Source organism: Mirounga angustirostris, unplaced genomic scaffold, assembly GCF_029215605.1.
Source record: "Mirounga angustirostris isolate CCGP_5_RB_7025 unplaced genomic scaffold, mMirAng1.0.hap1 SCAF_16, whole genome shotgun sequence".
Lineage (NCBI taxonomy): Eukaryota > Metazoa > Chordata > Mammalia > Carnivora > Phocidae > Mirounga > Mirounga angustirostris.
In genome coordinates, this window is record NW_026991724.1 from 49396323 (window position 1) to 49413065 (window position 16743).

A 16743-nucleotide genomic window follows, 5' to 3' on the forward strand; every position below is an offset into this window, starting at 1 on the left:
TGCATATTCTGGGTATTTACCAATGTTAGTAACCATAAATTTACTTTTTCATTGTATTCTGCATAATATTCCACTGAATGGATAGGTCCTAAATTGTTTTGTCAGTCTAACTGATGAATGCAAATTGTGCCATTACCAATAATGAAACAATGAACATCCTTTCATGTGGATCTGTAAATAGGTTTCATGCCCTATGGTGAGATAAGATTATTAGATTTAGCTCTAAGCTTTAGATTTAATTTTTATTTTTTAAAGATTTTATTTATTCATTTGACAGCGAGAAAAGGAACATAAGCGGGGGAGTGGGAGAGGGAGAAGCAGGCTTCCTGCAGAGCAGGGAGCCCGATGTGGGGCTTGATCCCAGGACCCTGGGATCATGACCTAAGCTGAAGGCAGACGCTTGCACCCCAAGCTTTAGATTTACATTAGATTTAGCATTAAGGAATATTTATTTAATTTTACTGTCTCATAGTTTTACTGTTTTGGTAAACAGTAATAATAGTCACTGTAGATAATTTTTCAAAAAGCTAAAACCTCCCTAAGCCTCTCTGCCAGAGTAAACCAGGTAGCATGTCTGTGAACATCCCTCTACATATTACCTCCTTGTATGTAAGTGCATCTGTAGGTATACATATTATTACTTGGGCCACACATACTGGGAAGCCTCTAATGTAGCTTTCTCATGAATGATGGTTCTCTGTCCTTACAAACCAGGTCCTTTTTTTTTTTTTTTGGTGGCTGTGTATTAGAATATATTTATTCCATTATTTTGCTAATACTTATTTCCTTTAAAAAAATCAGTATAAACATCCTTATATACATGCTCACTTTTGCTATAATCTCTTAAACAAAGCATCTAGTGCTAGGATTGCCAGATCAAAGGGTATTTTGATATATATTGACCAGTTTATGTCCACTCCTGACAAGAGGTATTGAACACAGAATGCCCTGTCAATGGTAATCCACCTAAATTGTTACATCCCCCAATAAGAACCCAACTGGTTTCTTGCTCTGCCCTCCTTTGTTGGGGGTGGGGGGGAAGAGATGGAGGTGGGGTGTGACAAAATTAATGTCCTTGAAATCTGCCAAAGCCCCTGCCTACACAGGTCTGGATGAAGGACTGTGCACAGGAAAGGCAATCTGACCTATGCGTGAAGAGAAATAATGAGAAGAAACCAATTACTAACAATTCAAGTTTACTAAAAAACTTCTTGTCATTAGTAACTACTTTTAACACTTTCAAAGAGTAACAGTGAAATCCTACCTTAATGAATTAGGGTCCAAAATTTCCAGGCATATAAATTATAGTATGTTATTAGTTAAAAACAGTATTTTCAGTCTATAAAATACAAACTAATGATACTAAATATTACACTGTACACAAGGGCTGACATACTATAAAGAACCAGGGCCGGATGGAGGATGGGGGCCATTCACAAATTGCATCCCAAATTTGCATTACTGCAGATGGCAGCATGACATGATTTTCTGTACTTGTCCTGAAATCTCATTAAGGCTACTTGCAGGATTCCTTTTGAGTATGTTGTTATGAAATCTGGGTAGGGGAGTACAATTTTCAAATACTTGTCCTAATGATAGATTTTCTCCTTGTTCAGTAATTGCTGGGCATCTATTAGGAGCCAAGCACACTTCTACACGGTAGAGATAAAGCAGTGAAAAACATCCTTCCCTACATGGAGGTTACATTGCCGTTGCCGTTAATTTTACTTGTCCCTTATGATACTTTCATTAAAGTTCTGCCCCTAATCTTCATTTATAAGGCCTCTTTCCTGGGTAGACTCAGATGAATTTTGAAATTCTTTTGCGTTGCATCCTGAAGGTTGGGACATTCAGAACTCAAACATTGACTGTATTTATAGGTTTTCTCTCTGTGAAATCTGATGTTTGTAAAGAATTTATCTCCCAACTGAGTCCTTAAAACAGCACTTTACAGAGCTTACTTGCATGTGAAGATTCCTTGAGGCTTCTGAGTTCTGAAGGAACTTTCCACAATTCTCAGCATCGATTTTCCAGTAGAGAGGAGGATGTGAACTTTAACTGAAGGCTACACCACACCTCACATGTCTACAGATTTCCTCCAGTGTGAACTCTCTGATGGTATACAAGATGTGATCTCTGGCTGAAGCCTTTACAACAGACATCACATATGTATGGCCTTTCCCCAGTGTGGACCCTCTGATGTGTGTGAAAATGCGAGGCCTGACTGAAGCCTTTACCACACTGCTGACATGTATAGGGTTTCTCTCCTGTGTGAACTCTCTGATGAGCACTGAGCCCAGCACTCCAACTAAATTCTTTCCCACATTCCTCACATTTAAATGGTTTCTCTCCAGTGTGAATTATCTGATGAACTTGAAGATTTGACCTCTGGCTGAAGGCCTTACCACATGTATCACATTTATATGGTTTCTCTCCGGTGTGGACTCTCTGATGGGCTTGAAGATGTGAGGCCTGGCTGAATCGCTTCTGACACGCTTCACACTTGAATGGCTTCTCCCCGGTGTGGACACTCTGATGAGCTTGAAGATTTGAGGCCTGACTGAAGCCCTTCCCACACTCTTCACATTTATAAGGTTTCTCTCCTGTGTGGACCCTCTGATGATTGTGAAGATTCAAGCTCCAATTGAAGCGCTTCCCACACACCTCACATTTGTATGGTTTTTCTCCAGTGTGGACCCTCTGGTGGGCTTGAAAATACGAACTCTGACTGAAGCCTTTACCACACACATTGCAGCGAAATGGTTTCTCTCCTGTGTGAACTCGCTGATGGCTCTGGAAACTTGAGGCTGAACTAAAACCCTTCCCACACTCTTCACACTTATACGGTTTCTCCCCAGTGTGGACTCGTTGGTGGCTGTGAAGGTTAAAGCTCAAACTGAAGCACTTCCCACACTCATCACACTTGTATGGTTTCTCTTCAGTGTGGACTCTCTGATGGGTATGAAGATTTGAGCTACAACTAAAGCGTTTACCACAATCTCCACATTTGTATGGTTTCTCTCCAGTGTGGATTCTCTCGTGGGCCTGAAGATGTGATCTCTGAGTGAAGCCCTTCCCGCACACCTCACATTTGTAAGGTTTCTCTCCAGTGTGAACTCTGCAATGAATATTCAGATCAGTGCTACGACTGAAGCCCTTCCCACAACTTTCACATCGGTAGGGTTTCTCTCCTGTGTGGATAGGCAAATGGGCATAAAGATGTGAGGTCTGGTTAAAGCTCTTACCACACTCAAGGCATGAATAGGGCTTCTCCCCTGTGTGGACTCTCTGGTGAGTTTGCAGGTTTGAGCTCTGGCTGAAACCCTTCCCACACTCATGACACCAATAGCGTTTCTTTCCTGTGTAAACACTTTGCTGAATGGGAACAGCTGGGCTATAACTGGTGTCCTTCTCATGTGCACTGTAAGCGGGGGACTTCTTTCCCGAGTGTACCTGTTGATGAAGTTCAAGACTGGGGCCATCACTGAATGCTTTCTCACATTCACTACAGTGGTAGGTCTGCTGGATAAGAGGGGACACCTTACCACAGTCACTATTGTGAGCTTTGTCTCTTTTGTGCACTGTACCGTCATCATGGTGGTGTGAAATACAACTGAAAATGTTAACGTATGGAGCAAATATACATAACTGGCTTTTCATCTGAGTCTTACAACTTCTCTGATAATTCTGTGTTTCACTGAGATATATTTTACTCCAAGAATTATGAGCTCTCCCAGCCAGAAATTCTTGCTTTTCAATAATCTTGGAATGATCCTCTAGAAGATTCATGATACAGCTGTCCTCCACAGAAGCCTGAATACATATTCCTGCTCCCACTTGACAGGGGGACTCACACTGGTCGGAGAACTGAGAACTCTTTCCTTGAATATTTATCACAGAGTCGTGATTTTTGTTTAATTTGCTCACAACATGTCTCTTGATTTGCCAACATGAAAGCTCTCCCAATGAAAGGCACCTTATTCCTGCTTCATGAAGAGTCTCCACCTCATTTTGATTCCTGCCTCCTGAAAGAATAAGGATAAAGAATTAGGGACAGAAAGAGACATCAGCAAGGTGGTAAATGGAGAAGCTCCAAGCCCTTGTTCCCCAAAGAAAACATTAAAAAAAAAAAGGCTAGCTGAAAAAGATCTATAGCAAACAAGGGACCTTCCAGTAGAAAAAACACACTTAAAATGGGAGGAAATTTGGGATCAGCCCAGAGTGAGGGTTTAAGGTCTTCTCAGGTCTTTACGGAGTATGTCTTACCTTGGGGCTGTGTGGGTTTTTCCCCATTCTCCATATGCAGCTACTTTTAAAGGTAGTGGCAGTTTTACTTATGGTAAGGTGCAGTCTGAAGGATGCAGGAGCCCACCTTGCAATTCCCTACTTCAAACTGGGCAGAGCAGAGCAGACTTTATTTGCACTGGTCTAACCTGTTTGGGGGCTGCTGGAGGGACCAGTGTCTGTTCTGCCTGACTTGGAGACAGAACCTCGTGGGAGCTGCAGGGGGATTACAGACCTGCAGAAGGCTGGGGAGAATGATTATGTGTGAAGGAATGCAAGAGAACACCTATGTCCCCATAGAGCTAGGGTGACCATCTTTGGGAGGTTCAGACCCTTCTAAGCATCTTTGTATATGATAGAATTGAAAAAAACCACTCAGGCACAGGCAAGACACAGGCTCAGAACATTCCTGAGAAGACCTTAAGCCCTCACCACGGGGAGACCCCGGGGTTCACAACACACCCTGCACATTAGTGAAGGTCTTCCCTGGAAAAAAGAGCTGGTCTCAAAAGCATACAAAAAACCCCACCAAAAAAAACCAGGAAAAATATGGCCTATTTGGAGGAATAAAGTGGCAGCAACGAATAGTCTGTGACGGGTATCAGCAATATCAGACAAGGTCTTTAGAATTGTCTGAAATACACTCAAAGAGCTACACGAGAGAGCGACGTAAGCAGGAAGACAGAATGGGATGGTCCAGCCCTCAGTACCACATAGGAGCAACAGATAACCAACACCACACAGACAGCAATGACTTTGTGAGAACTCTGAAAACCAGTTAAGCTGCAGCAACTAATACAATGTTTAACCAAGTAAAAGATGTACTCAAAGCTCTACAGAATTTCCCAGAGTTTTTGCCTGCCCCACCCCTCCTGGCGAGTGTGCGACAAGGGTGGGAGGAGGCTGCCCAGTTCCTGGTTGCAAACAAGGAAGCCTAACTCCTACAAAGGAAAATATCTCCAAAAAACCAAACCTACCAGAAAAGACCCCAAATAGCCAAAGGAATACTGAAAAAAAAAAACAAAACCCAAAGCTGGAGGCATCACAATTCAGACTTCAAGCTGAATTACAAAGCTGTAATCATGACATACAGACGACTCCAGAAGAGTGAATAAGAGTGACTACTTCCCAATGTATTTTATCAGGCCAGCGTTACCCTGACACCAAAATCAGACAAGAAAAGACAACTACAGATCCATACAAAGCTTTGCCAGCTAAATCCAATGATGTATAAAAAGGGCACTAAATCATGAAGGAGTGATTGTTTCGAGAATGCAAGGTTGGTTTAACATTCAAAAATCAGATGAAACACTTTCCTCTATAGATCAGGAACCGGGCATAATCACAACAAATATAATAATAATGAAAAAGTTTGAAATATTGTGAGAATTACCAAAAGGTGACACAGAGAAATGAAGCGAGCAAATGCTGTTGGAAAAACCGTGCTGAAAGACTTGATGCAGGGCTGCTATAAACCTTCAATGTATAAAAATAGAGCTACCCTATGACCCAGCAATTGCCCTACTGGGTATTTACCCCAAAGACACAGATGTAGTGAAAAGAAGGGGCATATGCACCCCAATGTTCTAGCAGAAATGTCCACAATAGCCAAACTGTAGAAGCAAGATGCCCTTCAACAGATGAATGGATAAAGAAGATGTGGTCCATATATACAATGGAATATTACTCAGCCATCAGAAAGGATGAATACCCAAAGTTTATATCAACATGGATGGGACTGGAGGAGATTATGCTAAGTGAAATAAGTCAAACAGAGAAAGTCAATTATCCCTGGTTTCACCTATTTGTGGAAAATAAGGAATATGCAGGACATTAGGAGAAGGGGGGAAATCAGAGGGGGAGATGAACCATGAGAGACTATGGACACCGGGAAACAAACTGAGGGTTTTGGGGGTGGGGTGGAGGGATTTGTTAGCCCGGTGATGGGTATTAAGGAGGGCATGTATTGCATGGAGCACTGGGTGTATATAAGCAAACAATGAATGATGGAACACTACATCAAAAACTAATGATGTACTGCATGGTGACTAACATAAAAAAAAACAAAAACAAAAAAACCCACAAATATCAGAAGTGCAAAAAACCCGGTATCTGTGAAGTTCTGTAGAGCAGGTACGCCTGTATTCAAATAGCCAACAGTTACAGGTACCTGCTTTCTGAAAGTTTGTGTTACTCCACTTCATTCTGACAAAAACCTCCATTTGTACTGGCATTTGCTAACCAAAAGAAATCCAAAGAGGATCTTTCACTTTTATGAAAATAGGTGAAAAGTGAACATTGAATTTAGTGTGTGTTTTGCAGTGAGCCCTTGTAGACACCGCGTGTACCCGGGGCGGCAGACGGTGAGGCTCTCAGGGACTCCATTCAGCCACTACGGCTCTGAACTGTGTCTGGGGGCATCTGTGCTTTATCTCAACTTATTCTGTGCATCCACTAGCAAGATGTGTCTTAGGTACCAAAAAAGCCTGAGGTTATTTTTGGGGTCTGGGAACAGCCAAAAATTTTCCATAGAAATTATTGGTAATTGTTTCTTTATGCCATTTTGTTTACCAAATATTTTTTTTATTCATGCATATTTTTATTGATATTGCATTGGCTGTACATATTAATCTGGGAAGGACTTTTTTTTTTTCTTTTAAAGATTTTATTTATTTGACAGAGAGAGAGTGAGAGCAGGAACACAAGCAGGGGGAGTGGGAGAGGGAGAAGCAGGCTTCCTGCCGAGCAGGGAGCCCGATGCGGGGCTCGATCCCAGGACTCTGGGATCATGACCTGAGCCGAAGGCAGACGCTTAACGACTGAGCCACCCAGGCGCCCAGGACTGACTTCTTTAAGCTATTGATTGACTCTTCCCATTCAGGACCACAATACTTCATAGCCTTCAGGAAAGTTTTATAATTGCCTTCATATAAATCTGGCATATTTCTAGTTAATCTAGAAAGAGTTGTATCTTTTTTGTCATTGTTGCTGTTATTTTTCCATAGGAACCCTCTACTTTCGGAGAGCAGGGGAAACCTGCACACGAAAGACGTTCAACATCACTAATCATCAGGTAAATGCGAATCAAAACCACAAGGAGATGCCACCTCATGCCTGTTAGAATGGCTAGCATCAGACAAGAGGTTATAAATGTTGGAGAGGATGTGGAAGAAAGGGAAGCTTGTGCACTGTTGGCGGGATTGGAAACTGGGGCAGCCAGTATGGAAAACAGTGGTGGTTCCTCAAAGGATTTTAAGATTTTATTTATCAGACAGAGAGCATGCAGGCACACGCACAAGCAGGGGGAGCGGCCGGCAGAGGGAGAAGCAGACTCCCTGCTGAGCAGGGAGCCCGATGGACCCTGGGATCATGACCTGAGCCAAAGGCAGACGCTTAACTGACTGAGCCACCTAGGCGTCCCTCCTCAAAGCATTTAAGACAGAACTACCACATGCCCCAGCATTCCACTTCTGGGTATATATCTGAGGGAAACAAAATCAGTCTGTGGGAGAGAGATCTGCACCATGTTCACTGCAGCAGCATTTACAATAGCTAGCACACAGGAAACAAGTGTCCATCGATGGATGAATGCGTAAAGAAATTGTGTGTAAATGGGGGGGGATATTATGCAGCCATAAGGAAGAATGAAATCTTGCCATTATGACAACATAGATGGACCTCAAGGGCATTATGCTAAGTGAAATAAGTCCGACAAAGACAAATACTGTATAATCTCTCATAGGTAGGGGAAAAAAAACTCAAAAAAGATAAAATTTGTGGTTACCAAGTATGGGGGAAATGGATGAAAGGGATCAAAAGGTCCCTACTTCCAGTTATAAGATAAATAAGTACTGAGGATGTAATGTAATGATGAATATAGTTAACACTGCTATATAGTATATTTGAAAACTGCTAAGAACGTAAATCCTAAAAGTTCTCATCAAAGTTTTTAAAAAATGGTTATGTGAGGTAATGGATTTTAACTAAATTTACTATGGTAAATCATTTTGTAATATATGTAAATCAAGTCATTATGATATACACCTTAAAATTTTACAGTGCTTAGGTCAATTATATCTTAAAAAAGAAAAAGACACAAACTGAGGGTTTTAGAGGGGAGGGTGTTGGGGCGGATGGATTAGCCCCATGATTAAGGAGGGCATGTACTGCATGGAGCACTGGGTGTTATATGAAAACCATGAATCGTGGATCACCACATCAAAAACTAATGACATATTGTATGGTGACTAACCTAATAAAATTAAAAAAGACCTCAATATAGATACTATGGACACGAAAAGAATAAGACACCATGAATAACTATGCCCACATCTAGTAACCTAGATGAAATGGACCAATTCCTTGAAAGACACAATTTGCCCAACTCAGACAATCTGAATAGAGCTAAATCTTTCAAAAGAGAAAGCACCAGACCCAGATGGGTTCACGTGTCAATTCTACCAAACAGTTAAGAAAGAGATAATACTAATTCTCTACAAGAGCAGAGGGAATGTTTCCTAACTCATTCTATGAGGCCATCATTACCCTAACACCAAAACCAAAGACACGACAAAAAAAACTACAGACCAGTATGTTTCATTAACACATGGACTCCGAGAAACAAACTGAAGTTTTAGAGGGGAGGGGGATGCGTTAGCCCAGTGATGGGTATTAAGGAGGGCACATACTGCATAGAGCACTGGGTGTTATATGAAAACAATGAATTATGGATCACTACATCAAAAATTAATGATGTATGGTGACTAACATAATAAAAAAAACAGATGCAAAGATCGTCAAAAAATACTAGCAAATCAAATGCAACAATGTATAAAAAGAATTACACACTGTGACCAAGTGCACAAGGCACATAAGACTGGTTCAAAACATGAAAATTAATATAATCCATCACATGATACTATCAAAAGAGGAAAAGCATTTGATAAAATCCAATACTCATTTATAATAAAAACTCTCAGCAAACTAGGAATATAGAAGAAATTACTCAACTGGATAAAGGACACCTGTAAAACTAACAGCTAATATCTTTTTTAAATTTTATTTTATTATGTTACCATACAGTACATCATTAGTTTTTGATGTACTGATCCACGATTCATTGTTTTCATTTTACACCCAGTGCTCTATGCAGTATGTGCCCTCCTTAATACCCATCACGGGGCTAATCCATCCCCCCACCCCCTCTCCCCTCTAAAACCTTCAGTTTGGTTTCTCGGAGTCCATAGTCTCTCATGGTTCATCTCTCCCTCCCATTCCCCCCTCCCTTCATTTTTCCCTTCTTTCTCCTAACGTCCTCCATGCTATTCCTTATGTTCCACAAATAAGTGAAACCGTATGATAATTGACTTTCTCTGCTTGACTTATTTCACTTAGCATAATCTCCTCCAGTCCCATCCATGTTGATGTAAAAGTTGGGTATTCATCCTTTCTGATGGCTGAGTAATATTCCATTGTATATATGGACCACATCTTCTTTATCCATATCTTAATGGTGAGAAACCCAACACCTTCCTATTAAAATCAGGAAAAAGGATATCCTTTTTGAAAGTCCCTTCTGATTTGAAAAGTACCCCTTTTCAATACTGTACTGTAAGTCCCAGCAAATGCAAGAAAAGGAAGTAAAAAGGATACAGATTGCAAAGGAAGAAATAAAACTCACTGTTGGTAGATGATATGACTGTCTATGTAGAAACCCCCAAAGAATCAACCAAAAAAACTCTTGGAATAAACCATTACAGCAAAGATGTAGGACACAAGATATAGATAAGTATATTGCTCTCATATACATAAGCAATGGACAAGTGGAATTTGAAATTAAAATCACATTATCATTTACATTAGCACCCTCCAAAATGAAATATGTAGGTATGAATCTAACAAGATCTGTATGAGAAAAATTATAAAACTGATGAACAAAATCTAAGTAAATGGAAAAATATTCTATGTTCAGGGATAAAAACACTCAATACTGTCAAGATGTCAGTCCTTTGCAATCCCAATCAAAATCCCAGCAAGATATTTGGTGGATACTGACCAACAGATTTAAAAGTTTATATGGAGGGCGCCTGGGTGGCTCAGTCGTTAAGCATCTGCCTTCGGCTCAGGTCATGATCCCAGGGTCCTGGGATCGAGTCCCACATCGGGCTCCCTGCTCGGCAGGAAGCCTGCTTCTCACTCTCCCACTCCCCCTGCTTGTGTTCCTGCTCTCGCTATCTCTCTCTCTGTCAAATAAATAAAAATCTTAAAAAAAAAAAAAAAGTTTATATGGAAACACAAAAGACCCAGAACAATATTGAAGAAGAACAAAGCTGGAGGACTGACATTAATCAACTTCTAAGTTTACTATCTAAAGCTGCAGTATTCAAGATGATGTAGTATTGGAAAAAGAACAGATGAACAGACCACTGGAATAGAATAAAGAGCTAAGAAATGGGCCCAAGCAAATATAATCAGATGCAAACGAAAACCATGAATCGTGGATCACCACATCAAAAACTAATGACGTATTGTATGGTGACTAACATAATAAAATTAAAAAAAAAAATCAATACAGATACTATGGACATGAAAAGAATAACAAACACACTATGAATAACTCTATGCCCACATCTAATAACCTAGATGAAATGGACCAATTCCTTGAAAGAAACAATTTGCCAAACTCAGACAATCTGAATAGACCTAAAACCCAAGCAAATATAATCAACTGATCTTTGACAAAGAAGTAAAGGCAATACAATGAAGCAAAGATAGTCTTTTTGACAAATGGTGCTGGAACTGGACATTCACATGCAAAAAAAAAAAAAATCTATAGAGCTTAAACTTTTCACAAAGATTAAATCATAGACCTTAATGTAAATACAAAACTGTCAAACTCCTAAGTTTCTGCTCTGTGAAAGCCATTGTTGAGAATAAGACAAGCCACAGGGAGAAAATATTTGTAAAAAATATATGTGATAAAGGAATGTTACCCAACATATACATAAAGAACTCTTCAAAGCCAACAATAAGAAAACAATCCATTTAAAATATGGGTAAAAAGACCTGAACAGACCCATCACCAAAGAAAATTATACAGACAGCAAACAGGCCCATGAAAAGGTGTTCGACATCGTCATATGTCTTTAGTGAACTGCAAATTAAAATACCACTACACCTGTTAGAATGGCCAAAATCCCAAACAATGACAACACCATTGCTGGTGAGGATGTGGGGCAACTGGAACTCTCAATTCACCGTTGCTGAAAATGCAAAATGATACAGCCACTTTGGAGGACAGTTTGGCAGTTTCTCTTAAAACTACAAAAGTAAATTGTGGACCTTGGTCTTTACCCAAATATGTTCATACAAAAATCCTCACACAGAAGTTTACAGCAGCTTTATTTGTAACTGTCAAAACTTGGAAGCAATCAATTGAATGGATGAATAAACTGGTACATCCAGACAATGGACTATTATCCAGTGCTCAAAAGAAAAGACCTACCGAGCCTTCAACTAACTGTAAATTACTAGGTGAAAGAGGTGAATCTGAAACAGCTAAAAGCTCTGAGTCTACCTGCATGGCATCCTGGGAAAGGCAAATCTGTGGAGACAAAAGGATCGCTGGTTGACCGTGGGGAGAGGGGAAGGGAAATTAACAGGTGGAGCACAGAGAATTGTAAGGCAACCTATTCTGTATGGTACTTTAAGGGTAGATACATACCATTATAAATCTGAACACCTAAAACGTACAACACGAAGAGTGACCTCCAGTGTAAACTACAGACACTGGGCGACAACGATATATCCGTGTAGGTTCATCAGTTATGACAAAGGTACCACTCTTGTATCAAATGTTGGTAGGGGAAAGCTGATGTGTGTGCATGATCTATGGGAACTCTCTTCTCACTTTTGCTGTGAACCTGAAAGTGGTGTGAAAATCTATTAAAAATATATATGTACACACACACATCAGTGAAAAAATGAATGAAAATTAACATATATACCAACCACATGAGCCAACCATTCCATTCCTTATTCTTACCCAAGAAAAACGAAGGCCTATGGCAATACACCCATGGACAGAAGAACATTCAGGATCTTCATTTGCAAGAGCCCAAAGCTGGAAACAAACCTCCATCAACAGGTGAATGAATAAATTGTAGTATATCCACACTGGAATACTACTTGGAAATAAAAAGGAATGAACTGCTGATAGATGGAACAACATGGGTGGATCTCAACTTATACTGAGTAAAATAAGACAACTGAAAAAAAAATATTGTGATTCCATTTATAAAAAAATTTTTAAAAATTCCAAGTAATGTAGAGTGACAGGAAGTAGATCAGTAGTTGCCTGGGGATGGGTGGGGGACAGGAAGGGGAGAGAGGGAGAGATTACAAATGGGAATGAGAATTTTGTACAACTTTTAAAGATTCTTTTTTTTTTTTTGCTTTAGAGTGCTTCCCAAATTAACCCCCCTTCCAGATCAGACAGGAAAAAGCCAAAACTATTCAGGGCCAGGGAGTAGGAAACTTTGGCTTCCAGAATTTCTGCCCTGAGAGCCACAGGAGTAACATTAATCTAAGTTTCTCCCAAATCCCTGGCTGACAATTAATGGCACAGGGTAAAATTTGCGAGTTTGATTCTCTTTTGACTCAATGCATTACTTAACCCACACACAGTTTGAGGTGTCAGAGGTCAGAACTCAAGGCTGGAAATACCACTGGACATTTAAGGGAGAAAAATCAAAGGTAAGGGAATCACTGAGGGTCAGTTCCTAACTAGGACTAAACTCTGCCCACATCTTTGGCAGATCTCTCAACTATGCTTATGTAGCAAAGACCCCAAGGGCATGGACTGAAAAAGCAGCAGCCAAAAGTCAATAGAGACATTAGAGCAAAACTAAACAATATTCAACCTGCCCAAAATATTACAGGAAAGAGCAAACAGATGAGCAAAAATAGAAGACCAAAACAAAAGCAAATGTAAATGTAAACACACCCATATAAATACACTGTGTGTAAATGTACTATCCTAAAATCAGAAGGCAGATGTTGGCAGATCACATAAAAACAAAGATCCAACTATATGCTGTCAACAAAAAACCTATTCTAAATACAAATAATTAAAAGAATAGAAAGACCTATACATTCTGCAAAGCCTAAGAAAGCTTAAGTGGCTAAATTAATATCAGACAAAAAGTGACTACAAAATAGAACACCATTAAGGACAAAGAGAGCTGTAACAAAAGGGTCAATATGGCAAAACGTAACCATTACAAATGCCTATGTATCTAACAAAGACTACAAAATAAAGCAAAAACAAACTGAGCAATGGACAAAACCACAGAGTTAGAGATTTCAACACACTTGTCTTAGTTGCTGAAAAAACAATTAGACCATTAAAAAAAAAAAATCTGAAACAAAACAAGATCTGAACCCCTAAAGTCAACCACTTTAACCAAAATGAAATCACCTTACACCAGTTAGAAAGACAAAAAATTAACAAGTTATGTAATGACAGATGTTGGCAAGGATGTGGAGAGAGGGGAACCCTCTTACACTCTTGGTGGGAATGCAAGCTGGTGCAGCCACTCTGGAAAACAGTATGGAGGTTCCTCAACACGTTAAAAATAGAGCTACCCTACGACCCAGCAATTGCACTACTAGGTATTTACCCCAAAGACACAGATGTAGTGAAAAGGGGCACCTGCACCCCAATGTTCATAGCAGCAACGTCCACAACAGCCAAACTGTGGAAGGAGCTGAGATGTCCTTCTACAGATGAAGGGATAAAGATGTGGTCCACAGATACAATGGAATATTACTCAGCCATCAGAAAGGATGAATACCCACCATTTGCATCAGCATGGATGGAACTGGAGGGTATTATGCTAAGTGAAGTCAAGCAGAGAAAGACAATTATCATATGGTTTCATTCATATGTGGAACATAAAGAATAGAGCAGAGGACCATAGGGAAGGGAGGGAAAACTGAATGGGAAGAAATCAGAGAGGGAGACAAACCATGAAAGACTCTGGGAAATGAACTGAGGGTTACAGAAGGGAGGGGGTGGGGGGGATGAGGTAAAACAGTGAAGGGCATTAAGGAGAGCATGACAAAGGAGGCACAATTATACAATGGGGAAAAGACAGTCTTGAATAACTGGTGCTGGGAAAACTGGACCACTTTCTTACCCTATATACAAAAATACACTCAAAATGGATGAAAGACCTAAGTGTGAGACCTGAAACCATAAAAATCCTAGAAGAGAGCACAGGCAGTAATCTCCTTGACATCGGTCTTAGCAACATTTTTCTAGATTATCTCCTCAGGCAAAGGAAACAGAAGCACAAATAAACTATGGGGGCGACAGCAAAATAAAAAGCTTTTGCACAGCAGAGGAAACCATCAATGAAATAAAAAGGCAACCTAGTGAATAGAAGATATATGCAAATGATACTCTGATAAGGGGTTAATATCCAAAATATACAAAGAACTTCTATAACTCAACACCAAAAACCCAAATAATCCAATTAAAAAATGGGCAGAAACTTGAATAGACATTTTTCCAAAGAAGACATATAGATGGGCAAGAGACCCATGAAAAGATGCTCAAAATCACTCATCAGGAAAATGCAAATCAAAACCACAATGAGATATCGCCTCACTCCTGTCAGACTGGCTAGAATCAAAAAGATGAGAAATAAGTAGTTTTGGTGAGGATGTGGAGAAAAAGGAACCCTTGTGTACTGTTGGTGGGAACGTAAATTTTTGCAGCAACCATGGAAAACAGTATGAAGGTTCCTCAAAAAATTAGAATTACCACATAAGCTAGTAATTCCACTACTGGATATTTACCAAAAGAAAATGAAACACTAATTCAAAAGGATATATGCACCCCTATATTTACTGCAGCATTATTTACAAGAGCCAAGACATTAAAGCAGCCCAAGTGTCCATCAACAGATGAATAAGGAAGATGTATACATACACACACATAATGGATTACTCATAAAAAAACGAGATCTTGCCATTTGCAACAACACGGATAGACCTAGAAGGTATTGTGCTGAGTGAAATATGTCAGAGAAAGACAAATACATTTGATTTCACTTATATGTGGAATCTAAAAATCAAAACATGTGAACAAAGCAGAAACAGGCCCATAAATAAGAGAGAACTGGTGCTTGCCAGAGGGGGTCGGGGGATGAGCAAAATAGGTGCAGGGAGGGTAGGAAGTACAGGATTCCAACTGTGGGATGAATGAGTTATAGGGATGAAAAGTACAGCATAGGGAACACAGTCAACGGTCAGGTAATAGTGCTGTATGGTGACACATAGTAACATAATGTATACAGTTGTCTATTCACTATGTTGTACACCTGAAACTAATGTAACCTTATGTCAACTATACTTCAATAAAAAAATTAGATTTAAAGCCAGTAAGATATCCAGAAATGGCCTTATATCAAAGTTAAATATACTCTAACCCACATGTCAAACAGGAAATTGCATGGGAAATTAGAAAATATTTAGACACATGAAAAAATGCTCAACATCACTAGCCATCAGGGAAATACAAATCAAAACCACAATGAGATACCACCTTATACCAGTTAGAATGGCAAAAATTAACAAAACAGGAAACAAATGTTAGCGAGGATGTGGAGAAAGGGGGAACCCTCTTACACTGTTGGTGGGAATACAAGCTGGTACAGCCACTCTGTAAAACAGTATGGAGGTTCCTCAAGATGTTAAAAATAGAGCTACCCTACAACCGAGCAATTGCACTAATAGGTATTTACACCAAAGATACTGATGTAGTGAAAAGAAGGGCCACATGCACCCCAATGTTCATAGCAGAAATGTCCACAATAGCCAAACTGTGGAAGAAGCCAAGATGCCCTTCAAGAGACGAATGGATAAAGAAGATGTGGTTCAGGGGTGCCTGGGTGGCTCAGTTGGTTAAGCAACTGCCTTCGGCTCAGGTCATGATTCTGGAGTCCTGGGATCGAGTCCCACATCGGACTCCCTGCTCAGCGGGGAGTCTGCTTCTCCCTCTGACCCTCCCTCTCTCATGCTCTGTCTTCCATTCTCTCTCTCAGATAAATAAATAAAATCTTAAAAAAAAAAAAAAGATGTGGTCCATATACACAATGGAATATTACTCAGCCATCAGAAAGGATGAATACCCACCATTTGCATCGACATGGATGGAACTGGAGGGGATTATGTTAAGTGAAGTCAAGCAAAGACAATTATCATATGGTTTTACTCATATATGGAACATAAGCAATAGCACAGAGGACCATAGGGGAAGGGAGGGAAATCCGAAGGGGGAGAAATCAGGGGGAGATGAACCATAAGAGACTAGGGACCCCAGGAAACAATCTGAGGATTTCAGAGGGGAAGGGGGTGGGGGTAGGGGGTAACAGGGTGATGGGTATTGAGGAG

At 40.1% G+C, this 16743-nt stretch overlaps 1 protein-coding gene across 1 annotated transcript in view; it reads right to left on the reverse strand.

Moving 5' to 3' along the window:
* Nucleotides 1-279: 279 nt before the first annotated feature.
* Nucleotides 280-16743, reverse strand: part of ZNF235 (zinc finger protein 235) — a 31335-nt gene continuing 14871 nt past the window's right edge. Inside the window, exon 5 of the mRNA XM_045891691.3 lies at nt 280-4025. Within this exon, the coding sequence (XP_045747647.2) occupies nt 2086-4025 (1940 nt within the window). The 3' untranslated portion in view covers nt 280-2085. The remainder of the gene's footprint in view (nt 4026-16743) is intronic.